Source organism: Danio rerio, chromosome 7 (assembly GCF_049306965.1).
Source record: "Danio rerio strain Tuebingen ecotype United States chromosome 7, GRCz12tu, whole genome shotgun sequence".
In the NCBI taxonomy this organism is placed as follows: domain Eukaryota; kingdom Metazoa; phylum Chordata; class Actinopteri; order Cypriniformes; family Danionidae; genus Danio; species Danio rerio.
Window position 1 is genome coordinate 41,670,969 of NC_133182.1, and position 26,221 is coordinate 41,697,189.

General features: G+C 37.6%; 3 protein-coding genes across 4 annotated transcripts; 2 read left to right on the plus strand and 1 right to left on the minus strand.

Moving 5' to 3' along the window:
* Nucleotides 1-46: 46 nt before the first annotated feature.
* dph2 (diphthamide biosynthesis 2) lies at nucleotides 47-7,737 on the plus strand. The gene is given in 7 exon segments (NM_001089397.1): nucleotides 47-81; nucleotides 438-593; nucleotides 682-794; nucleotides 1,943-2,163; nucleotides 3,786-4,460; nucleotides 6,951-7,142; nucleotides 7,221-7,737. Coding segments are annotated over 6 exon segments (1,497 nt in total). The 5' UTR covers nucleotides 47-81; nucleotides 438-446; the 3' UTR covers nucleotides 7,370-7,737.
* A 667-nt stretch (nucleotides 7,738-8,404) lies between these two features.
* On the minus strand, nucleotides 8,405-16,521 carry ncf2 (neutrophil cytosolic factor 2). Its single transcript, NM_001110462.1, is given in 14 exon segments — nucleotides 8,405-9,311; nucleotides 9,421-9,529; nucleotides 10,049-10,160; nucleotides 10,921-11,072; nucleotides 11,260-11,361; nucleotides 11,785-11,853; nucleotides 12,057-12,198; nucleotides 12,335-12,378; nucleotides 13,157-13,216; nucleotides 13,304-13,411; nucleotides 14,149-14,283; nucleotides 14,471-14,579; nucleotides 16,079-16,161; nucleotides 16,306-16,521. Coding segments are annotated over 14 exon segments (1,503 nt in total). The 5' UTR covers nucleotides 16,480-16,521; the 3' UTR covers nucleotides 8,405-9,207.
* Nucleotides 16,522-18,216: 1,695 nt separating this feature from the next.
* On the plus strand, nucleotides 18,217-26,185 carry garem (GRB2 associated, regulator of MAPK1). 2 transcript variants are annotated; one of them, XM_073906273.1, is made up of 7 exons: nucleotides 18,217-18,496; nucleotides 19,682-19,822; nucleotides 21,969-22,099; nucleotides 22,306-23,178; nucleotides 23,266-23,493; nucleotides 24,699-24,868; nucleotides 24,980-26,185. In XM_073906273.1, exons 1-7 carry the CDS (start codon nucleotides 18,376-18,378, stop codon nucleotides 25,830-25,832), a joined length of 2,517 nt encoding a protein of 838 aa, XP_073762374.1. In that variant the 5' UTR covers nucleotides 18,217-18,375; the 3' UTR covers nucleotides 25,833-26,185.
* The last annotated feature ends 36 nt before the right edge of the window (nucleotides 26,186-26,221 follow it).

A 26,221-nucleotide genomic window follows, 5' to 3' on the forward strand; every position in this document is an offset into this window, starting at 1 on the left:
AGGCACTGAACGTCGAAGAAGAGCGTGTCCTGTTCCGGAACCTCACGTGGGAGTTGACATGTAATTTGCAGCTCTGTTTTGGTATGTTATATTTTGTTGTAACTTTTAAGAACAAGTTAAAAATTTCAACAATTAATAGCAGAGATTCTAGTTATTAAATTAATTATCCTTCTGTCAACAAACGTTGGTTTTAGAGTCGATTTGAACTGTTCCAGTGTAAACTCTCAGCTGATCTTACTCTTAAGAGTCCGCCTGCTGCCTGGTTTACACACATATACAACAGTCAACCTGTATATTTTAATCAGTGTGATTCCGTAGTGTGAATGTCTGCGTCAGTACGTTATCAAACAATGTTTGTAATGACACATTCGAGCTACTTTTCTACTTCAACAACAGTTGAATATTAGATGATGTGCATAAATGATGTTTGCTTCAAGTGAGAGAAGATGACGGACGCGTTCAGCAGCAGCAGTGAGGCGGTTCTCCAGCGCTCGGTCACTTCAACACACAGTTTCCACCCTTCTGGAGACCTTCTGCTGCTCTACCAGACACCCGAGACCTGTCGTTTCATCACTAGCAATCACTTCAAGAAGGTAAGATGACATTGGAAGTCATCATCTGTCATGTTTACTCAAAGCAGTCAATGGGGTATCAATACAGTATGTCCTGTTTTTATCACAGGTGGCCTTACAGTTTCCAGATGAACTGCTGCCTGATGCCGTCCGGGTATCTGCTGAAATAGAGGATAAAACCAAAGCCAAGACTTACATTTTAGGGGATACATCCTATGGCAGGTGAGAACACTGTTGTTTCATTTAAATTAAAATATTGTACTATGTATTAACATAAATGCATCATATATACGCTTGATGAATAATCCGAGATGTTTGGACTAAGATGCTGAATAAGTAAGTTTTCCATTGTTTTGACATGTTCCAGAAAAAAATTTGATTTCAATAAAAAAAAAATCAGTAATCAATCATTTTGATTTCTTGTCCAGTGCTTCCTACAGGTTTGAAATATATTTTCGGTGTTGGCCAGATTAAAACACACCTTTTTACCCACAGCACATAAATAAAGAACTATATGTGACAAACAAAACATCATTTTATTTTTAAACATAAACATTTTTAACTTTCTTTTCAATGGGTTAAAGTAAAAAAAAAAAAAGTCTGTTGAAATAAATGTAAAAAACTCCACTCTTTCTCTTTTGTACTATTCAGGAGCCATGTGCACCCACTGACAGGTCAAATCTGCTTCCCTCTGTCTCTCATTAAAGTTCAGATTGTTTAATTGACATCACATTTTGTACAGTATTGCCAAAGCATTTTAGGAATGCTTTAGGAATAAAAACATCTCTAAAAATGATAATACTTACAATAATAAAACGTGTAGATTATTTAAATAAGACAAATGAGTTGATTAGCCATTTCTAATGGTGTACAAATATTTTGCAGCCAATTTAGATTAATTTGGTCCTCTTCGAGTATTTAGTCAAGTTTTTCGGAGTCATTTAGATTAAAGAATTAATTATTTAATGTCTCTCTCATAGCTCTGCGTATAAAATTAACGACAGCTTAGAAAACAAAAGCAAAACCAAATTCTGGACATTTTAGTAGATTTAGAAACCTCTGCCGGGCGGAAAAAGGTGGGGGAGTGGGAGTGTTGACAGGTCTCGCGCACACAAAATAATGATAAGGGTTAAATAGATTTCCCACTACTTAATCGCTTGCGAACGTTTGTTTATATTGGGCCGATACAAAAAGTGTAAAAGGATGAGATAATAATTGTAAAATAAAAATCTTTTTCTAATCATGACAATATGCGTTTTCCATTTATCAATTTATATTGTACCATTATGATATAAGAAAATTGTTATAAAAAATTATGTGTGTCTATACAAGCAGAATTCTGACATCTAGACCTGCTTATTTGCTTTCAGCTGTTGTGTGGATGAAGTAGCAGCAGAACATGTGGGAGCAGACTGTATAGTGCATTATGGGTCATCTTGTCTCAGCCCATGCAGACGACTACCGCTTCTGTACGTGTTTGGGAAAAGACCCATTGATGTCCATCAGTGTGCGTCATCCTTTAAAGAGCTTTACCCGAATCTCCAAAGCCATATCATAGTACTGTTTGACGTCACTTACTCACATGCTATAGGTAATATTCACCATTCAATCCGTCCTAATGTTTAGTGACATTCATTGTAACCGATAATTCACCCCAAAATGAGATTGTCATGATTTACTCATACTTCACTTGTTCCAAACCTGTTTGCTTTTTTATTCTGTTAAAAACAATGGAAGCTATACTGGAGAATGTTGGACACAAGACTTCTTTTGTTCCTGCTTTGGATGTCAAGGGCTGCTTGTTTAAACATTCTTCAGAATTTCTTATTTTGTGTTGAAAAGAAAGACATTCATGAAAGTTTATAATCAAAAGAGTGTGCAATGATGAGTTGGGATTATAGTTGATCAGCACCACAGTTCAGAACATGTGTATTTGGTGTACACTGCAAAGTTGAACCCTAAAATAGATTGAAAGGTTTTCGTTCATGGGTTTTTAAGACCTGTGACTGTTTAAGATTTAAGCAAACTTGAACCTCAGGTTATAAAGGTATTTACACCTAAATTAATTGTATTTAATTATTTATACAATGAATACTCTACACTAATACAGTGCTATTTTATATATTATTGTTGTTGAATTTCTTTACCTCAATACTATTAGATTTAGAGGCACAGAAAACCAAAAAATTTGCCACAGCCATATCACCAGCCCAAGACCATTTACTCACTGAAGCTAAGCAGAGCTGAGCCTGGTCAGTACCTGGTTGGGAGACCACATGGAAAAACTAGTTTTCTGTTGGAAGTGGTGTTAGAGAGGCCAGCAGGGGGCGCTCAACTTGTGGTCTGTAAGTTTTAATGCCCCAGTAAAAGTGAAGGAGACGCTACACTGTTAGTGAGCACAGTCTTTCAGATGAGACGTAAACTGAGGTCCTGGCTCTCTGTGGTTAATAAAAATGAGTGTAACCCCAGTGTCCCTCATTCGGCTCTTACCCATCATGACTTGCTAATCATCCCCATCCACTGAATTGGCTCTATTACTGTCTCTTCACTCCACCAATAGCTGGTGTGTGGTAAGCACACTGGCACTGTTGTCCTGTGGCTGCCGTCGCATCATCCCAGTGGATTCTGCACACTGGTGGTGGTAAGAGACTCCCCTCATGATGGTGAAGCGCTTTAGGTGTACGGCCATACACAATAAATGTGTTATTTGAATACACATTAACAAAATTATTTGTATCTATTCATTGGTCTTGTATTTTATGCAGATATTACTACAAAGTAATAACAATCAATATAAACTCATGAATTAATTCCAAATAGAGTGTCATCTTGTGAAATTATGTTTATATTGCAATAAATATCGTAGACAAAATAAATATCGCTATGTCAGTTGTTGCCCAATATCGTGCAGCCCTTATAGTAAGCCTCCAGGAGCAGAATTGGACATAGTTTAAGTTCATTTATTTATATAGCACATTTAAAAACAGTTACAAGACTGACCAAAGTGCTGTACATAAGACAAAGTAAAAATAAAATGACAGAAAATAAAAAAATAAAGCAAGAGAAACGACTAAAAAAATAAAAAAAGTAACAGTTGAAAGGAATATAAAATAATAATAAAAAGCCAAGCTAAATAGGTACGTTTTTAGGAATTCAAAAATAATCCCTGATTCATTGCATTTGTGAATTAATTTAAATCATCTCTCTCCTCAGATGATCTCAGAACACTTTTGTGTGACGTCTACCCTAATGTTGTGGTGTCTCGTCTGAAAACGGATCATTCCTGTGGTGCTGAACTCATACAGGACAGCTGTGTGGACTTGCAGTCAAACGATGATGGAGTCATTTTTAAATTTGGCAGACAATTCAGAATAAAAGAAGGACAAACTGTTAATGATTACAGCATCTTTTACATTGGCCAGGAAGGCCTGACGCTTACAAACTTCATGATGAGCTGGAACAATTGTGTCTTTAGCTCATTCAACCCAGAGACAAGCACGGGTCGAGTGGAATCGGTTCAAATCAACAAAGCACTGATGAAGCGCTATTATGCCATTGAGCGGGCCAAAGATGCCAGTGTGGTGGGCATTTTGGTGGGCACCCTGGGTGTTGCCAACTATCTGATTATCATCGAACAGCTGAAAGACACTATTCAAAGAGCAGGCAAGAAGAGCTATATGTTTGCCATGGGAAAGATCAATGTTCCCAAGCTTGCGAACTTCCTGGAAATTGATATTTACGTGTTAGTTGCGTGTCCAGAAAACTCCCTGCTGGACTCAAGTGAATTCTACAGGCCTGTGGTGACTCCGTTTGAGATGGAGCTGGCTTGTAATAAGCACAGAGAGTGGACTGGAGAATATGTCACAGACTTCAGAGAGTTACTGCCTGGTATGTCAGCATTTTTTTTTAAAAATCATGTAAAACATTGAGCTATTTTTAATTTTATTTGAATAGCGCTTTACACAATAATTATTTTACCAAACATTATTATTATTGTTATTATATTTATATTATTAAGATGTTAAGTCTGTGGTCTCGCATCACAGTTTGGGTGCAAACGCTCAATCAGATGCAAAAAAACAAACAAGAAATACTATTGTATGCTTGAATTATGATGTAATAGTAGAAACCTGGGTGACACTGTTGCTCAGTGGCAAGCACTGTCGCCTCACAGCAAAAAGGGCAATGGTTCGAATTCCGGCTGGGTCAGTTTTCGTTTCTGTGTGGAGTTTGCATGTTCTACCTGTGTTGGCGTGGGTTTCCTCTGGGTACTCCAGTTTTCCCCTTAGTCTAAACATGCGGTACAGGTGAATTGAATAAACTAAATTGGCAGTAGTGTATGAGTGTGTATGGATGTTTCCCAGTACTGGGTTGCAGTTGCAAGAGCATCCACTCATCCACTATCTAAAACATAAGATAAGTTAACAGTTCATTCTGCTGTGTCGAACCCTGATGAATAAAAGAACTAAGCTAAAAGAAAATGAAAGAATGATTTGTGAAAATTTTGATTGTTATTTAAATATTTTTTTTTTAATGAACCTTCCTAATCTCAAAGAGTCAGGCAGAAGTTGTTTTATAAATTAGAGTCTAGGATGCAGTATGTCCAGAGACTGTAGTGAAAACCACAAGATGGTTAAAAAAATGCATACTAGTTTTGTACTTTAACTTATTTTAGGGATTTATTAATTTTTCAACTTTTTTTAGGTTACTATTAGTATTTTAATTTAATGTTGTAAGTCTGCTTTATTCATGGATCCCAAAAGTCATGGGTGTTCTGGAAAGTCTTAAGTCGTAGATTATCAGGGATTTATGTTCGTCACTGTAAATTCTAGTTTCCATTTATCCAAATGACATTTTACACTACCATTTTTAAAATCGCATTCTAGGCCAAGGCTATTTTACAGTTCTGTTTAATTTTATTTTATTTAACAGTTAAGTCAAATGCAGTTATCAGTTAACAAATGCAGTTATTATTATGTACCTGTTAACTAAGGCTTACATGTCAGCAGTGGTGTAAAGTAACAAACTACAAATACTCAAACTACTGTAATTGAGTAGTTTTTTTTTTAGGAATTGTAATTTACTAAGTAGTTTTTAAAAGGTGTACTTTTACTTTACCTTGAGTATATCTTTAGTGCAGTATCTGTACTTTTCATTCATTCATTTTCTTTACGGCTTAGTCCCTTTATCAATCAGTGGTCACAACAGCGGAATGAACCGCCAACTTAACCAGCATATTTTTTACGCAGTGGATGCCCTTCCTGCTACAACACTGGGAAACACAGATTCACTAATCACTACAGCCAATTTTGTTTATTCAATTCACCTATAGTGCATGATTGGACTGTGGGGAAACCGAACACCTAGAGGAAACCCACATGAACACGGGCAGAACATGCAAACTCCACACAGAAATGCCAACTGACCCAGCTGGGGCTCAAACCAGTGACCTTCTTGCTATGAGGCGATTGTGCTACCCCCTGTGCCACAATGCTGCCCATTGGTACTTTTACTAAACTATTTTCCTTCAAACTAAAACACTGCTTTATTTTTTCTTGTCTGGGGATTGACTAAAGTAGAATAATCAGTCCTGCGATTCCTGTCTAATCAAATTGCGCATAGAAACTAAATTTCATCATACTGAAATGAGCCTTATAAATTCAGCTAACCACTTGTAAGCATTAAAAGTGTCCAAGAAGATGTCCAAAATCTTTACATGCAATGATCGAGAGACCTCACTGATGAGAAGATGAAGGGTGTATGATGACTGAAATTGCCAAATGGCCTTAAATAATGACTAAATGCACAACGGAATGTTGCGTTTTTACAAACACTCACATTGCATGTAAACATCAAATTGCATCACAAATTGCATGTAAACTCTTTTACTGTGTTGTACTCACTACTCGAATACTTTTAAAAGGGTTACTTTTTACTCTTTCTTTGAGTAATAATTACAACAGATACTTTTACTCTACTTGCACTATATACTTTTGGCAAGTAATGGTACTCGAGTATGATTTTTTAGTACTCTTTCCACCTCTGCATGCCAGGATAACATACAATTTAGGAGTTTTGGCTTCAATATAACCACTTCAAAGGATCTTTGTTAGTGCTGCAAAATGATATTTGTTTTTTCAAAATGATAACCTGTTTTTCCTTTGATTAAAAGTCATGGATATTTAGTGTTCTAGTCAGTAAAAGTCAAGGAATTTGATATTTGGCTTGGAGCGTGAAACCTGTTAATTAATTTAAGATGAAATTAAAATTGAAGCAAGCAAGAAAAAAAGAGAGGTTTGGATCTGAAAATGCTTTTAGTGATGCCAGTGTGCAAATATGATATTCTTATTGAAATCTAATAAGAACCTAATTTTACAGGTGGAAGCAGTCATGTGGGCTTTCCTGAACCCAGTCAGTCTGCCACTGAGGAGGAGACCACAGACGTGTCTCTCATCACAGGAGCTCTACGAAGCTGTTCCACCAACTCATCTGAGATGATGCATAACTCAGAGACATCTTCGCTTGTCCTCAGGAATCAGACTCTCACTGTGGCCAATACTAACGCTGCGGGTACAGAGATCTGTTGAAGTTGTGCAGTTTTACAAAATGTCTGATTTATGTAAATTCTAATCATGATCTATTTTGCAGCATCTTTTCTGGCAGGCCGCAGCTGGCAGGGACTGGAGCCAAAATTAGGGCAGACCCCGGTGGTTAAAGCTGTAAAGGGACAGAGAGGCATTGCAATCGCTTACGAAGAGGAGGGTAATGAGGACGCTTCAACACAACAAAAATTATAACACTCGTTTACTGTTGGACAGTCACAGGAATCATCAAAAGATTACTTTACATGTATTGATATAGTAATAAAACATCTATTGGGGGCATGTTTTATATTCCCTTGATAAGGCCAAGTACTTACTGCTCTAAAAACATGAATCAAGGTAAATAAATATCTTCTTTTTTGTGCTATATTATACCAATATGGTAGCCAAACTGTGGAGCAATTAAGCAATTAAATGAGAAAAATATAAACGTGATCTTGTTTGTAATGAAGACAAAAGATTGAGCTTTATACTTTGAAGTCATCAAAAACATGTTATGAGGTACTGTACAGCAGCAAATCTCTAGTGTAAATGTAGTAACAATAAAGGGAAAGTTCTACCTAGAATTAGCTGTTAATTTACTGACCCTCAGGAAATGATGAGGGTCTTATTTCCTCAATAGAGCATTACTGATGATTTCAGCCATTATTAGTTTTTTGATATTCTTTAAAATTCTAGACAGTCGCTATCAACAGCTGTCGTAAATGTCCTCAGGAACATTTGTCAAGGTTTAAGCTTGTTATTTGTTTCAGTTTCGTGCGTGGACTAATCATTTCTCTAAATCATAATTATCTACATTTACTTTTGTCGTTTCCTTTCTTTTGTGACTATTATAATGCTGTTAACCATTCATTTCAATTATGTAAATCACCAAAGAGTTTTAGCTAAAAATATTATTTAATATTCTACTGAAGAGAAAAAAAACACACTTGATGGCCTGAGGGTGAGTAAATAAACTATTTAAAGGGCACCTATAATGAAAAGTAACTTTTGTAACTGTGTAGCTTGTTTGTGTCCACTGTCGTATTTGAGTGATATAAACCCAATAAATCTCTTTTTTATTTCCTGATGTTAAAATAAGACCCACATCCTAGTGATTTTTAAGGCCCAACGTAACGTAGGAGTGTGGTTTTCCCCACCCACTTAATTGATTGACAGGCACCATGTTTTTAGAATAACATGTAGTACACACATCCACAGAACTTTTTTGCAAATAAACTGGAATTAAAATATGTTACAACTCTTTGGGATTTTTTAATTATAAGATCAAAAAGTTTTTTTTTGAACGGAGCATGGTTGTAATAAATACAGTAAAATTGATATCTAATTCTTATTCACCACAGCCACAGAGTGTCAGTAAACTCTCACATACAGTAAGTGTGTTTGTGTGTGTTTTATACTGCAAACGGCATTTGTGTGAGACTCATCATTTCAAAACAGCTTGAATAAACAGCAGTCAGTGACAGACTCGGATGAACCTGAAATACAGTTCATCAGTCAAAAATACCAAGTGCGTGTGTGTGTGTGTGTGTGTACTGCAAACAGCATTTGTGTAAGACTCATCATTTCCGAAAGGCTTGAATAAATTCCACCACAAATACATGAAATAAACTTACTTGGTATTTTTGACTAATGAGCTGTTTTTCAGCTTCATCCAAGTCTGTCTCTGTCACTGACTGCTGTTTATTTGATGTGATGCATGATGGTGGGCGGGGAGAAGCAGCTCATTTGCATTTAAAGCCACAGGCTACAAAAACAGCTACAAAGAACTCAGACATCAAAATGGGGAGATTGTGGAGGCCATAATAATCTGATGGGTGTTTTGAGCTGAAACTTTACAGACACATTCCGGAGACACCAAAGGCTTGTCTTACATCTTGTAAAAAGGGGTAAAAAAGATGCCCTTTAAAGTTTAAAGCGAAACATTTCATTTGTGGGTGAACTATTTTTTTTTTGTAAAAATTACATCTCAAAATCCTGCTATATTTCATCAGCAAATTTAAGCACAAATAAGTGTCAGATAAATTATTTATTCACTCTGCGGATGTGTGTGGATCTCCATTAAGTGGTTCAACAAAGGATGATGGGAATATGCCTATTTTCCCATTGCATTGACCTTCAAGCCACTCGTCATTGACTGAAAATTAAACAAAAAGCAGAAAATCATCTGAAGAATACCATCATAGTTTACAGTATATTTTATGTGCATATTAATGGATTGCAAACATTGTGGTTTCATGTCCTACCTTTAGAAAGAACTGTGATGACGTTTCCTTGCTTGAACTCAAGATCCTCTGGGGTTGAAGACTCATAAGAGTAAAGAGCCACAACCTTTGCATGGGATGCACTTTTACCCTTTTAAAAGCAGGGACAGGGGTTTCATTTCTTATTTTAATAGTACTATTGTTTGTAATTCAGTAAGCTGATAGAGTAAATATATTGGTCAAATATGAAAACTGCATTTAGTTGTTTTCTATACATTGAAATGTGTCCTGTTCAAGTTTTTTAGAGCAAAAACACCGACCATTACATTTTTAGCTGACAATAGACACAATGTCAACGATACGCATGCATACTTCAAAATTAAAATTCTCTATTAAAGGATCAAAATGCAGCACCAAAACACCACTTGTAATACACTGTCCTTTAAAACACAAGGTTTTACCTATTTTTCCACAAGACTAATATGCTGAATGTCAATGAAAGATTATTTTGACTTTTTAATTGGAAGTTTTTTTGTTGCTTAAGTAATTTAAGTTATTTGAAAGACACCTCCATGTTATGCATGTCCTTCGTGCCATTTGTAAATTTAACTAAAATGGAGTTTCTCATCTTTGATCCATATATAAAGTGTGGTCTTTTTATAGTCCTTACCTCTGTCACTGAACACCACAAGGTAAGACGGCCATCCTTCGCGCTGTTCCACACAGCCTCCATTTCAGAGTCCTCTATAATCACTCTTTCTGCAGAGCCTTCCTTAGCATACCTGAAAGGTACATCAAGTCCTGTTTCTGATACACTGCTGAAATTTTGTTGTAGTGACTGTTTTTCTTGATTGTTAAAACACTACCCAGGATTTAAAGTAAAACATTTTAATAGAGCACGTCCATTTCCCTTAACTAAAAACTCTATTGCCCGACTTTGACACATTTGCTGAACTTTTACAACAAATTCATACATCTCTCTGTCATTTAGAAAGCAATAGCATTCAATACTGATCTCTCATATCAGCACAGTTTAATTAGCACACAATGAAACCCTAGCCCTATAGGGCATAGGGATGAGCCCTTCCAAACACAGTGTGTGAATCCAAACATCCCTGTGCAATGTATCATGGGGGTCTGAAGAGTCTATTAGTGGTATCCTTACAAATCTTTCATTGTGAAGGGCCTTTCAAAGTGGCCAGAACCTTCGATGGATTGATATGTAGGATTAAGACAGCCTTCAATACTGTAATTTCTGCCAATACATCTCGGGGTGCACAAATTTAATTGGGAAAACTTGCAGTCCGTGGGTCATAAAGACCAAAACAAAGACATTCTGACACGAAACACATTTTCATAGAGAATAATTGACTTTAGCATTGTTTTACAGAAAAAAAGTACTGTATGTTCACTTAGCATGTTAACTTAAGTGTTTCTTAAACATCTCCAAACATATTATGGTATTTTTATGCTTTAGAAGAGTTTGGGAAAATTGTGGTACAAGTTATGAATTAAGCAGTAAAGAAAACATTTAATATTTACCGTAAAGTCAGTGTTGATGCAGGAAGCTTCAGTTTAGAGCTTATCATCTGAAGAATGACTCCATATGGTTGACCATGTGCAATAGCGATTGCTATGGTGAACTGAAAGTGCACTTTTACAACACAGCCGGAAAATTCCCTTGTGTTAACAGTCTGTGGGGAATACAGATGAGAAAAAGGCCTATTATTAACAATAATAATCTATTCATGGTGACACTAACAAATAGATGATACTGTAAGATTGTTTCTTGATAGGTTACACAATGGTTAATTGTTTTGTTGGCTGATAACAGTTTACTGTTGTTAGGCAGTGAGTTTGAGTTTAAATGGAATACTGAACCTTTGCATTCACAGTCTTCAGGCCTTCTGGAGCCACTGGTCTACTAGGTGCTGCTCTTCTTGGTGGAGCAGGTATATCATCATTTTCATTTAATGCTTCAGTCTGTAACAGGCCACATTTACATTCCTCAATAATTTAGAACAAAATGTAACTTAATGTGAAAAAGCAATAGTTTTTAAGAGGACAGAATGAGCTGACGTGGACCTATACAGAAAGCAATGCAAGAGATTGCAAGTGTATGTAATGTGCCATTCAAGTGGAAATGTAATAAGGAATGCCAGGTTGTAGAGTTGTACATCATCATGGTTTACTTTATGTAACAAAAATATTCAGTTACACATTACACAGTATATCATTCATCATACCTGACTATGAGGTTTAAGTTTTCCAGGTGCACTTAAAATGCATCAAAAGTGGTTTTAAATATAAATCTGCACAAATGTCTGTGTGGTTGCATTGTGGCATTTCATCCCAAAATTTCGCCACCCATGTACTGATTAATTGTTCAGAAAGTCATTACTTTACCTCGACTGGTTTTGATGTCATTGTAACAATATCCAAGGGTTCAAGAAAGTTATACGGCACTAGACCTCGCTGGGGGAAAAAAAAAACGTATAAAGAAAAAGGGACAATAATACCTCTGCTAATATTAGCATGCCAGTGGAATATTGTCTTGTTAATGAATAGTGAAGGAGCTTGCATCTTTTACACAAGTCATCAGTTCCTTTTATCCCTGCTCATCATTTTCTGTTCTCATAATATTGATAAAACATTTCCCTAAGCTACCAAAAATGTACCTTTTCATTGAAAACAACTGATGCCCAGTTGTCAGTTCCTCTATGAAGAACAAAGACGATGTTGCCAGGCAACACAGCCAGCTCCTCTTTAGTCTCTGGAACAAACTCATACAGAACAGTGTGTGGCTCTCCTTCCAGCACCCTGATGATCATCACATGTACAGATGGACAAAACTATACAGAATCTCCACACACACACATCCCAAACATGTTCATGCTCTGCAGGGTTAAAGGCGAATATGCTTTAAACAATCTACTTTCCTGTTAACTAGCCTTACCGTAGCACTTCTGGAACTTTCGGAATAGATGGAACATTGTCTATCTAAACAACAGAGAATAAATAAAGGAAAATGTCGTCGTCATTATTTTTGCTATCATTTGTAAAGCACTAGGAACTAAACAAAATGCTAACACATACTAAAACAACAATAGAAACCAGGATAGCAAAACGATAATTTAAGCTAGAAACATGATAGCATGTGATACATCATAATAAATTTTATTATGATGCTAAGTTATGCTAATGGTAACGCATTTGAAACATGCTAATCTATGCTAGCAACTTCTTAATTTGTGTGAATGTGATTCTTATGCAAGAAGGATGCTATCAAAGATTTACTTCATTCGCAAAATGTCAATTAATGCTAAAATGTTTAACATGCTAACAAATTTCCTGTATATGCTCAAACATATTTGCTATGTGGTAACAATTGTATGCTAATTAGTGAAATCAAAATTCTAAACTTGCAAGAAACATGCTGGCAACATAGTAATTCAAGTTAGAAACATACGCAACATGCTAGTTTGCCATTAGTTAGCCATTATTTGCCATGTTAGAAACATGTTAGCAAAACTTAACTAGCAACATAACAACAAAAACATAAAACCAATAATGTACTGTAATTCATGCTATTATGGCCCTCCTCTACATTAATTCATGCTGACAACGTGAAACATACTAATAAAATTTTACAAACAGGTTAGCGGCTTGTTAACCTAATCTATTATCTCCAATTAATGCTAACAAAATGTTATAAACATGCTAAAACACATTACTAACACATAACATGTTACTTGACTGACTACACAACATTACTTACTTGAGGCTGAAGTGGAGCAAAACCAGAAAACTCATCTGCAGGTACAACAGAAGCTACAACCTATGAAAAATAGAATTTTAATCAGTTTTGTACATGAGTTTCAGCCATTGCACACTCTAATAATGTGATAATGGGGATAGTAGGCACCTTAGCTTTTCCAAGATAATCCCTTTTCTCCAGCTCTGCCACATATTTCTTATTAGGTTTAAACAGCAGCCCTGCTCGAACCTCTACCAGAGGAAACAGCTTATGTTTCTGAAATGGAGAAATCACATAGAAAAAAAGCTTATCAATTTTAAAACAATGTATTTAGACAACCACAGCACACCATTTCTGCTGTTTTACACAATGTTCATCAGTGATTTACCTTCTTTGAATAATTTAATCATTCAATATTTTTTTTTTTATTATTCATTTGTTCATTCCAATTCTTGCTTTATCTATTTTTAAACCCAGGTTAAAAATGTAGGCCTATATTTTTGACTTGGATTGTAAACATTAACGAAGTCCCAATGCACTGCATGTTAGTAATTTTTTGTTGCTATATAACCTCACTGTTTAATTGCTTTTACTGTGTTTTCTGGTGTTTCCTTGACTCATACTTTCACAATTTACTTTGTCTGTAAAATGCGTACAAAGAATGATGTTCATTTTACTAGAAGGATGACTTATGTAAGGATATCGGAGTATAAATCATCTGTCTCGTGAATTTTGACCTTTCTGAAACTTACACAACTTCCCTCAAAATCTAACCAGAACCTCTGATTGTGAAACAAACCAAACATAACCACTTTTTAGACAAGTTACGAAAGAACAAGCTTTCGTTGCCTCATATAACAACCAAAACGTTTGAGATGAACCACAGAGTATTAGGTCAACATATAATTCAATGACTTTCAGGGCCAACTTGTAAATTAAAACAGGAATTTAATTTATGAGTCCTAGCAACTGATAATCATGTTTATGATAATGAAAGTTAAGCAGATACAGACCAGAATGGCATCCAGCGCATGATCAATATGGCTGAACTTGGCATCTGCTCTCAAGCTCAGAGCAGTGAGAAGGTTCTCTTGAGCTTTTTCCCATTTTCCCAACTGCGCCTGTGCCAGTCCAATGTTGTGCAGCACCTTAATATTACACAAGACAAAAAGACTGCTTTAGAGAATGAACTGAGGTGACTGTTAATGTCAGATGTTGCAATATAGGAGAAAACTCTTGTGAAAAACCATCAAGTCAGAAATGGAGACGTGTAAAATGTCACTCACATCACAACTATTAATAAGTCAGTAAAGTTGAAAAAATATCTGGACTTGCCTCACAAGCATAAAGTTTATATCTCAGCCCCAGAGGTGTGTAATCAATTAGTTGATTCCCTCGTAACTGCTTAAATGCTTGTTGGAAATCCAGAAGAGACTCTTCAAACCTGGAGAGAAGGTTAGGATCATCAGTTTATTAAAAGTGGAATGAGATATTTTGTGATCGGCTCTTAAAGCGGCGGTCCACTACTATATCACATTTTAAACTTTAATTGATGTGTAATGTAGCTGTGTGAACATAAACAACATCTCTGACTGTAATACGCTCAATGCAAAGAGAGACATTGGCTTTTACAGAGTTAGCTTAGCAAAGCCGACATTGAACAAAATTTGAGGACTACAAAAAATAAAAATAAAATCCAGGTTAGTGAGATCACAAATGCTTCAGGTTACATGCATTTACCCTGCAGAGCGAATGGGCGTGGCCAGAGGCGCTGTATGTTACAGCAAAAAGAGATAAAATGCCATCCAATAACTGCAATTTTCACAGAGCATCTTCTGTTACTGTATTTAAGCTTCCAAAGGACACGGCACAAGGAATTCCAGAAAATTATGAAAATATATAGCTCTAGCATTTGACAAAGGAGAACTTCCTGAATCTCTCCCAGTTCAGTGCTGGTTCGGCTAAAAACCAACCAGCAGCTCCAACCATAATCAAAGAAGCTGTGGTTTGAGAGCCACAACCTGTAAGTGTTTTTATTTGAGAAAACTGATCTATTACATGCACAGTTTTAAGCGTTAACATTATGTTGTAGTGAGGATGTAAACCGCTAACAATTTAGCTACAAATTCATATTTCTCCATCAAATCTCTGTAAACAGTCACAATCTTTTGCAGCGCTACAGTGTAACTCCATGTGGACGCTTTCCCTGTGTTCTACATCTGAAATAACAAACTTGCAAAAAATATGCAAATGTTTCATATTAATTACACACATGCTTATTCTGAATATATGTGAAAGACACTTGTTAGATTTTATTTTAGAGAGCAGGCGTAAGGTTCTGCTGTGTCCTCTTCATTTTCTGTTTGATTCAGGCTCAAACTGATTTGGCTCTGACCGACAGTATTTACAAAGCAGAGACACAGCGTGCAGTATTAAAGGCGTGATGCTTTTCCTGGTTTGCAAATTATGCACATTATGTTAGCTGACCAATCAGAGCCTCTTGAGGGCGGGCATTTTCATGTTAGCTGAGTATTAGCGTATAATTAAGATATATGAAAAATAATGTGATTTTCTACAAATCAAGCATGATCACACATTGCTTTGCTTCTTATAAACACATCCAAGCCTTAAAAATACACTCTAGACCACTCTTTTAAGTACCTTGAGCCATCAGAACAGCATAAAACGTTTACTTAATAGGATGGTTCACCAAATTTAAATTTAAATTCTCGTCATTTACTCACGCTCAAGTGATTCCAAACTTCTGTTGTACACAAAAAAAGATGTTCTGAAGAAACCGATAGGCATATCCATAGTAAAATAGTATGGAAGTCAATGGCTGATTTTTTTTCAACTGTCTTCAGTTTATCTTCCTTTGTGTTTAATAGAAACATTTGGGTGAACTGTCCTTTAAAGTGTCATGACAAGAGGTAATGATCTTACTTTTCCTTTTTATAAAATGTAACTCCTCTCTGAAAAAAGGCCACGGCCAGGTGTTCATCTTTGCCAATGCTTCCATCAAAAGCCTGCAGGTGTGAAACAGAAATACATTTCCCATAAAGAATAAAACTACTTTTACTTCCTTTTTACAGCCACAAATATTTTAGACTTTCAAAATACAATTCAAACATCAAGTAGTATAAAACATTGATTCAGCCATACAAGAGTACCTTTTCAGCTTCATCTAAGTCACTGTTGTTCAGACAAAGACAGCCGATGTTGAAAGCGATCTTGGAGTTTTTCTCCTCGATACTGAGGAATATCCTGAGAGCAGCGTCTGGGTCTCTTTGCTCCACACAAGCCACGGCCTCATCCCACTGGCGAAGGGTGCTTACGAAGGACATGCTCCCTCAAAACACGGTGAGCAGTGAACACATGAATGCTGCTCGTCTCTGTTGTGAACTGAGCAGAGGCAGTCTGAAAGAGAACAACCCCCAGCCTCTGCTCTGAGAGAGGAAGTGATCAGCTTCACTTGCTTCTGGATTTGCATTTGCCAGTTGAGTAAGTCCACATTTGTGGAGTTATTGTCCCTGTTATATCTTCGATTTTAAAGCCATGATTAACTGATTTTAGACTTCTGCCTAAATTTAAACCCTTTGTGGGAAATCAGATGTTTGTAACAGATCATGCAGCTTGACCTCTTGACACCTTAATTTCACATAATAGAGCATGGCCTTTTCTCATATTTATAGCACTGAGAAACAGGAGGTCAAGGTTGAACAATTTCTGTTTTAAAAAAACAATAAGAATAGACTTCAGAATGATTTTGCTTGTATGAATTCAAAGGTGGCATCACAGTGGCGCAGTGGGTAGCACGATCGCCTCACAGAAAGAAAGTTGAGGGTTTAAGCCTTGGCTGGGTCAGTAGGCATTTCTGTGTGGAGTTTGCATGTTCTCCCCATGTTCAGGTGGGTTTCCTCCGGGTGGTCCGGTTTCCCCCACAGTCCAAAGACATGTTGTACAGGTGAATTGGGTATGGTGTATGTGTGTGAATGAGTGTGTATAGATGATTGCCAGTACTGGGTTGCAGAGAGAAAGGAACAAACTGTGTAAAACATATGCTGGATAAGTTGGCCGTTCATTCTGCTGTGGCGACCTCAGATTAAGCCGAAAGGTAGAGGAATGAATGAATGAATAAATTGGCTGTCCTATATGGGCGTTTCCTAGTGTTGGGTTGTGGCTGGAAGGGCATCCAATGCATAAAATATATGCTGGATAAGTTGGCGGTTCATTTTGCTGTGGCAACCCCTGATGAATAAAGGGACTATGCTGAAAAGAAAATGAATGAATGAATTCAAAAGTGTGCCAATAAGGTGCAAATAAATTGTACTTAAAGATCAAGTATTTTAAGTGTACTTTATGTATGCTAAGTGAACTTGTATAATAATGTACATTACTAACAAACAATACTATTTGAAACTGAATTGACCCTTTTTTAAATAACCTAACACTATTATTTTAACTTATTAAATTAAAAATGTTACGTCGTTCAAATTGTTAAATAGACTCCTTTATTACTCCAACTTCACTTTGAAGCACAGTAAAACATAATTTTATTTATTTTGCAAGTATAATTGCACATGACGTGACCGTAACACCAAACTTCTAGATTAAATTTTGGCTATTGTTTTTGCTCTAACTTTTCTGTGTTCCTAATTAGACATTAATTTACATGCGATTTGTAACTTAGCCCCAAACTAAATGATAATTTTAAGCAATCCCATCTCTCTTGATGCTTGATTACCAACGTCTCTCTAAAGTCTAATATTGTGTACGTGTAATTTTATGTACATTTCCTAGAGTAGCCTATATAAAATAGGATGTTTTAAGTTTAAGTATAGGATTGCTGTATCAATGTATTTTTGTAAGCGCACTGTTGTATCCAAGATTTGTATTTACGTTGTTTTTAATATCCAGAGGGCGTATTGCTTTATTGAATATTTTTGTATAACCTGTAATATTAAAAATACAGTGCGAATTATGGCGCTGGTTGCCCGAGCAACCGCTGGAGCAACAGGGAAGAGGAAATCGCCGCTCCAGCTCGAGATCGTTACGGTATGGGATACATGGCATTTCCTGTCAGTGTAAATAGACGGTCGGCTGACATGGCTTCACGTACTGTCCACGGCTGCCTCTGAGTAAACAAAAGGGCATTTACCGAAGCTTTCTCCATGACAGAGCCGTTCTTCACTGCAGATGCATGCGGCGGCGGGCTAACGTGCAGATGTTAGCGAGCTAACATGGACCTTGGATCGATGCTGTACAACAGTTTTAACAATATAACATGGAGCACAACGACACTACCCTTGGACAGACTAATTAGTTCCTACAGACTGCCACAGATCGTCAAGTTGGACAGCGGTAAGATTTCTCCGAGTTGTGCTGTGTTTCTGTTGTGTGCGGCAGCTGCGCGTGGGCGGTTGCGCTCCTGTGGAATTCCAATAATTAGCCGCTCCGCGCGCTAAGCTAACGAGACCCTGCACTCAGAAGACACACACACAGTGGACACCTTCAGTCTGTAGGCTTCACCGGCATGCCTTAAACAGCCTACGCCAAGAGCGATCAGTTTAGTTGTTGTTTTGAACCCAGTGAGCACAAACAGTCAAATAAAGGGCGAAAAAGAGAGGCATGGACGTTAGCGAGCTAACTCGAATTAGCCAGAGGCCATAGAGTTAAATAACAAACTGCAGGCAGTCAACCCCCGATCTCAAAACATTTCATTTTAATCGTATAGGGGGGAAAGTTTTTGTTGCTTTCTAACCTCTGCGAACTCGAAGCTAAACTTTAGAAAGAGCTCACACAAGTTTATTTACAGTTAATAGTGAGGTGATTTATATAGACTTGATGAAAAAAAAAACATTTGTGACGCAACAAATCTAGACTTGGCGAAGTTGTTTGGTTATTATCAATGTTTTATCACGTCACTGACAAACTGCAAGAGCTGTGTATTTGAGCTGCGCTCTGATTGTGTGTGTGTGTGTGTGTGTGTGTGTGTGTGTGTGTGTGTGTGTGTGTGTGTGAAGATGGAGGAAGTCATAATGTCAGGGGAGCTAGATCATTATCATTATGGGAACTGGGGCACTATGATTACTCTGAAAAACCCTTATGATCATTATTATGAACAGAAAAGACTGAGCTTAAAGTGATCCGTGATCCATTTTCTCAACTCTAATATTAATTTATGTGTATGCTCTACTTTCAAATACTCCTGTTTTTACATTCCTGTAGCTCAAATAGTTGAACAAAAAAGTGAGCTCAATACTCACAAGGAAGGGAATGATCAAAAGTGCACATGTAAATGTGTTCAATGATATGTGAGTCACTTTGGGCACAATCATGTGCCAATTGTAAATATTGTCAGTTCAGAAATAGGGTCAAATTATACCCTTATAATGCTAGTTCCAACTGCTGATCTTAATATCCGTGTCATTGTGGACTTGGTATTTGTTAGCATATTCTTAAGTACCACTTAAGCTTTTTTTTGACAGAACTCTGTAGTATTAACGTCACCGTTCTATACTGACGTGACATTGTGTTTTGCCTCAGGAGAATCGGTGGAAGGGTTGAGAGAAAATGACTACCTCTTGATTCATTCATGCCGGCAGTGGACCACAATTACCGCCCATAGCCTAGAGGAGGGCCATTATGTCATCGGACCGAAAATCGAGATCCCTGTCCATTATGAGGGTAAGGCCACTCAGCTGTTGCAGTGCAGGATGTACTGTTTGAAGAAACAGCTTTCAATTTTTTTCAAAGCCATTTTGGTTTTTAATAAGAAGGCAAAGGACATGAATGTTAGTCTGCTAGGATAACATTTTGAATTGATTTGAAACAGAAAGGAGGAGGATTTGTTCTGCTGTGTTGTACTGCTTTTTGTTAGAGTTCATTAGCTAATTGGTCTCCATATTGACGTTATTTTGGCTAAGGAGAGGGTCAGTTGACCACTTAAGGTGAAACAAGACCTTCCTTTAAATCTATATACCACGAAAGACATAATCTTTGCAAACTGTCTGTTTTCACCTCTTTCACTATTCAGTTTCTGTACAATTTGTCATAATAGTTAATGGTTTTATTAAATAAATAAATATATTAATTACTTACATGAAACTGGTTTCCCAGACTAAGCTTAATTTCCGTATAAATGAGAGAAACAAGGTGTCTCTCATTTCAGAGGCTGCATCCTCCGATGGATGCATTCGAAGTGCACTGCGTCATCGCGACGTGACGAAGGCTGTCTCATTTCAAAAAAATTCGAAGGCTCCTTCAAACACAGCCTTAAAATGCGCCCTTCGTTTCCCAGATAATAAAGCACACAACATCATAAGATGTTAATATTAGGTTAGATTAACATCCACACAACTTCAAGCTGTAACATCATTAGACGTTGATATTTGGTTGGTTTTGAGTTGGAGTCGGACATTGACGTTGGCCTGACGTTGGGTTCTTCTTATGTCTACCCAATTTTCATTTCCAAACATGCAACATCCCCGGAAAACGTCAATCTGACACCATGTTGATGTCTTTTGCCTGCTGGGTGTTTAAGGCCATTTCGGTCATTATACAGTAATCATCCATCATCATCTTTTAAGTGACATACATCTAAACCAGGGGTGGCCAACCCTGTTCCTGGAGAGCCCCCTTCCTGCATATTTCATTTGCAACCCATATCAAACACACCTGAACCAATTGATTAAGACCTGAACACCACGTGATAATTACAGGCAGGTGTGTTTGATAAGGGCAGCAACTGAAATCTGCAGGAAGGGGGCTCTCCAGGAACAGGGTTGGCCAGCCCTGATCTAAACAATGACTGGGTCAATGCGTGTAAAGATTTTGGTCATCCTCTTGGACACTTTTAATGTTTCCAAACAGTTTGCTGCAATTATAAAAATCGCCCATGTCCTGAGGTTGTTCATTATGATGCAAATTACCTTCTATGTGTGATTTGATTGCACAGGAATCACAGGACTGATTTTTCTAATCCCAATAGACAATAAAAAAATAGTGACTGCAGATTGAAAGAAAGTAGTGGAGTAAAAGTACCGATACAGCACAAAAAATGTACTCAAGGGAAAGTAAAAGTACACATTTTAAAACTACTTAGTAAATTACAATTTCTGAGAAATTCTGTAATTAGTTACTTTACGCCACTGGAAATGAATTTATAAAGACAGTTTTCTAGATTAAAATACCAGAAGGCAGGTTTAACTTCAGTTTAATAGATTACTTGGTCTATGTCAATGAAGCACCACCAGTCAGACAGGTTCTTGCTGACAAAAGTGACTCATTAATAAAACCAGTTGAGGACAGAAGGTAAATGTGGCACAGATTTTTTCAATTTAAAGCTCAGGCTTTTGTCTGTAGAACAAAGAGGATGGCATGTATCAAGTCTTCAGGTGCTCATAACTTTTTTGTTCAAGGATTATGAATTATGAAACCAGTTTTTAAACACAATTCCAAAGTTTTCTTGAGCTCATAGGCAGCTTAATACTATTTTGTGATATTGTTTATATTCAGAAGCATAAACAATGGCTTCAATGGTCAATAATAATTAAAAATCCACATGTAACAAGCAAATAAAATATATCTAATAATGAAGCTGCCACTTATTTTTACTTCATTTTTATTTCCAGCTTGTTGTATCTTTAATATTTAAGCCATGATTAACTGTTCTACATTTTAGAATTCTGGATTAATTAAATTAAACCCTGTGTGGGAAACCACATGTGTATTTATATTAATATATATTAGGAAATGCTTGGCAACTTGACATCTAACCTATATACAGAGGAGCTTTGCATTGTTAACTTATTTATGTATTTGCCGGCCACAGGTCAGTTTAAGCTGCTCGAGCAGGACAGGGACATTAAGGAGCCTGTGCAGTACTACAACAGTGTGGAGGAGGTGGCCAAAGCTTTTCCTGAGCGAGTGTATGTCATGGAGGAAATATCCTTCAATTTCAAGGTCTGTATTAGTGCTCATAAACGGCACTGCTTTTGATTTATGTATGTTAGTGTTAGTACAACCTAATATGCCTTTACCATAAATGAATTGGTTTTGTGATTTTTAAAGTCTGTTTAACATTGATTTGTGTGTAGTCTGTACAACACAGTATTATTCAGACTATATTTTAAGATGATATGATCAAGTTGCTGTCGTCTTTCCCCCAGATGGCATCAGGAGAATCTAATGAGGACACTGAAGTGTACAACATCACACTAAGCACAGGGGATGAGCTGACGTTAATGGGCCAGGCCGAGCTCCTCTATGCCAAATCATCTAGGGAAAAGTCACGCTTCAACACTATTTTCAAGCGCATTGGCAAGCTCAACTCCATCAGCAAGCTTGGCCGTGGGAAGATGCCCTGCCTTATCTGCATGAACCACCGCACCAATGAGAGCATCAGCCTGCCTTTCCAGTGCCGCGGCCGCTTCAGCACCTGCTCCCCGCTGGAGCTGCAGATGCAGGAAGGAGAACATACTATTCGCACAATCGTGGAGAAGACCAGGTTACCTGTGAATGTCATGGTGCCCAGCAGCCCACCACGTAATCCTCACGACCTTCATTTGATCCGCGAAGGCCACAGATACAAGCTGGTCAACATCCAGACAAAGACAGTGGTGGTGTGTTGTGCGTTACGTTCGAACAAAATACTGCCAGTGCACTTCCCCTTACATGTGTCCACGGCACTGCCACGTTTACTGGTGCCCGAAGGGCTGCTTCAAGGAGAATCCTGGTTCGAGACGGTGGTCCACCGATGGTTCACTTACTGCCAGGAACAGTTCGACATTGATGACTACTCTAGGGCTGTCCGGGACGTGCGGGTGGACTGGATTGAGGATGGCAAGAGTCCGAAAAAAAGTAGTGCAGGTGGAACAGGAAGTGGGAGCGCTATCTGCAATAGCAGTGGAAGCGGGAGCAATGGCTGCCCGTCACATTTACATCTGCCAAGTTCTCTGAGCTCAGCTCGAGATGAGCTCACGCAGTCATTTCATCGCCTGTCGGTATGTGTCTACGGAAACAATCTCCATGGGAACAGTGAGGTGAATCTTCAGGGTTGCGTGAGCCTATGTGGAGATTGTGCACCAGCAGAACCGCCTGATGCAGATTATCTGTTCCCTGAACTGCAGGAGAATTCTTCAGGCTCTCTAAAATCAGATGTGCCCTATGAGGAGCTTTGGTTGGATCATGTTAAGAATGCTGGACCTGTTCTAGACCACAACGAGGGTGTCCGAGGAAACTCACTGTCCTCTGGCTGCACGACTGCACTGCCATACCCTAAAGCAGGTCCTACAAGTGCTCTGCTCAGCGCAGATGTCAATCTACCTCCACCTCCGGTGCCTCCAAAGTCTGAAGCTGTGAGTTTATCTTTATGAGCATAATCATGAAACATGTCAAAGCTACTTTTATTGAACGGCTGAGCAAATCTGCTTTACCATTTAAATGTTTTTGGTTAGTAATCTTTTCTTGAAGATTTGACATTTTACAGGAAATTCTATTTGAATGAAAGGCTGGACTTTTGAACTTTCTATTCTACTAAAATCTTAAATGTAAAAAATGAACAAAAAAAAAAAACTGAGTAAAACTATTTCTCAGCAACATGTCACGCATATCAAGAACCAAATCAGCCTATTACAAATATTTCCAAAACATTTTGTGACATCATGAAGAATAGAGTAAAAAAAAGACTGCTTGATATTAGGTTCATCACTGGACTAAATGACAATTTAAAATCAATTATAACACCAAAATAGTATATATATATTTACATATTTTAAATCAAATAACCAAAAGAATTTGCATGCATAAAATATTGTTTCTTACAGACTTCTCACAAAACTTAAATATACTTGGTTCATATTATTTTTTTAGTCAGGTTTTTTTTTTTACAAAGGTTTTCATGGTAATGATAGACGATATGTATGTTTAACTTGCCATCCATAGTGATTTGTTGGTGAGTTCTTTTTTTTTTTTGTGGAGGGAAGGGTAAAAGAAACGACAATTGTGTCATTATTCACTCGCTATCCACTTGTTCCAAAGCTGAATGAGTTTTGTTCTTCTGCTCAATATAAAGTTATAAAATGTTAGTAAACAAACTCTTCCATTATAGGAAAAACAAACTATTTAAGTAATATCATTTTGGATGTGTAGAGTAAATTGACAATCTTCATTTTTTCATGCCATCTCTCTAAAATGGGGTAAAAGCTTATTCTTAATTACAATTTCAAACATCAGTTAAAACCGAACAATTCACAAATTGTTTGAAAGATTAATTTTATGCTAGAGATTTAAAACGATTATAAGGCTGTCTGTTTCATGGTTCAGACAAGGCAAAGTTTATTCTGTGCTTACATAGTGACTTATTTGTGTAGTCTTTTGGTCAGTCAAATCAGGTTTAATTGCATTCCAAGTTGGGACAAAGGTTAAATTTCATGCGTTATCAAGGTCTAGTACATATCCTGTACATATCAATTTTTATATCTATATCTGTTTAGTCTCTTATAGGTTTATTGTGACGTTCACATTTTTAGATTCATAGTTTACATTCTTGTTTCCATTGGAGGTGAAGGAGGAGTGCCGGTTGTTGAACGCTCCACCAATTCCACCGCGCAGCTCTAAACAGGCAGGCTCAAGCAGTGCCACAGTGCCATACCCTTCTGCCAAGCCACGTCAGAAAGATACCCGCTCTCCAAGCCCAACGCTGTCCTATTACTCGTCTGGTTTGCACAGCATGTGAGTTACACACTGTTTTGATTGACAAAATGGTCAATAATTTGATGTAATCTGCACTAATCATGACTAAACAATGCTCTTTTCCCTTCCCTGTTCTCCATCTCTCAATAGAGGTGGAGAGGGCGAGTCTCAGATCGAGTCAGATGATCAGAACCATGCTTGTTACCCATGTAACTGGATCAGACCAGATGCCAGTGAAAGCTCCAAGCCTCTCCCTTGCCTCAATCCGTCAGTTAATGCCTCTTTCTCTCGCCTTTCCTGGCCAAACGATTTCTGCGGAGCTGACTCGTATAAAGGTGAGGACTTCCAATCTCTCCACTGCAGGAGTTACTCTAGCTATCCTCGAAAGAGGACTCCTGGAACTCCTAAGGCTTGTCCCTCAGGTTTGTTAGACTTTGATAAGCGAGCAAATTTTGAAGGGAAGGCTGTGTCCTCCAAGGTCCAGCAGGTTACCCAGTCTGCCCAGTTTTGCACCAAATCCACCAGCTACAACATGGATATGTGCAGAGACAAACCCACAGACGAATGTATCACTAAGCAAAGCCAGTCCTGCCCCATCTTGCCTCCAAGAACCCCTAAATGTACTGATGCAAAGAAAGATGCAGAAGCCGCCACTACAGATACGGCCGATGCAGACGCCGTGGAACTTGAGTCCAAAAGCTGCTCGCCTGATGGGCCACATCCTGGCACTACAGATGTATTCTCTGTTTCTCATCCTGTAGCTACAGGGTTGTCTTGGCAGCCACCAAGCAATCTATCAGGTATCTCTATTGAGGAGATTTCTAAGTCACTACGGTTCATTGGTCTGTCAGAAGATGTTGTTTCTTTGTTTGTGCAAGAAAAAATTGATGGAAATCTGCTCCTGCAGTTAACGGAGGAGATCCTGTCAGAAGATTTTAAGCTAAGCAAACTTCAAGTGAAGAAACTCATGCAGTTTATTAACGGCTGGAGGCCCAAAATGTAAGGCTGAACAAGTAAGCCGGTTCAGAGCAAAACAAATGCAATGTGCTGCAGTGATGCAACCACAAATATTGGCCTTCAGTATTGCAATTGACAAGTTTTGTATCTCAATGCTATGCACAGTCTTGTAATGATTTTAATAGCCATTTTGTTTAATATATACATGTATATAAATCTATATTGCTTTGTGTATTAACCTGTACCCATCTCCATGTAATCTCTTTGACCTTACGGTACCTGCACAACAGACTTTATTTGCTTAAACCCAAAGCCTTTGAAAAACCTGAAGATATTAGACCCAATCCAACTGTGGCCTACGTTCCTTTGGTTGTTGATCAATAAAAACGATTAACTTGATTTTAGCTTTTTTTTCCCCCTGACAACTTAGTTTAT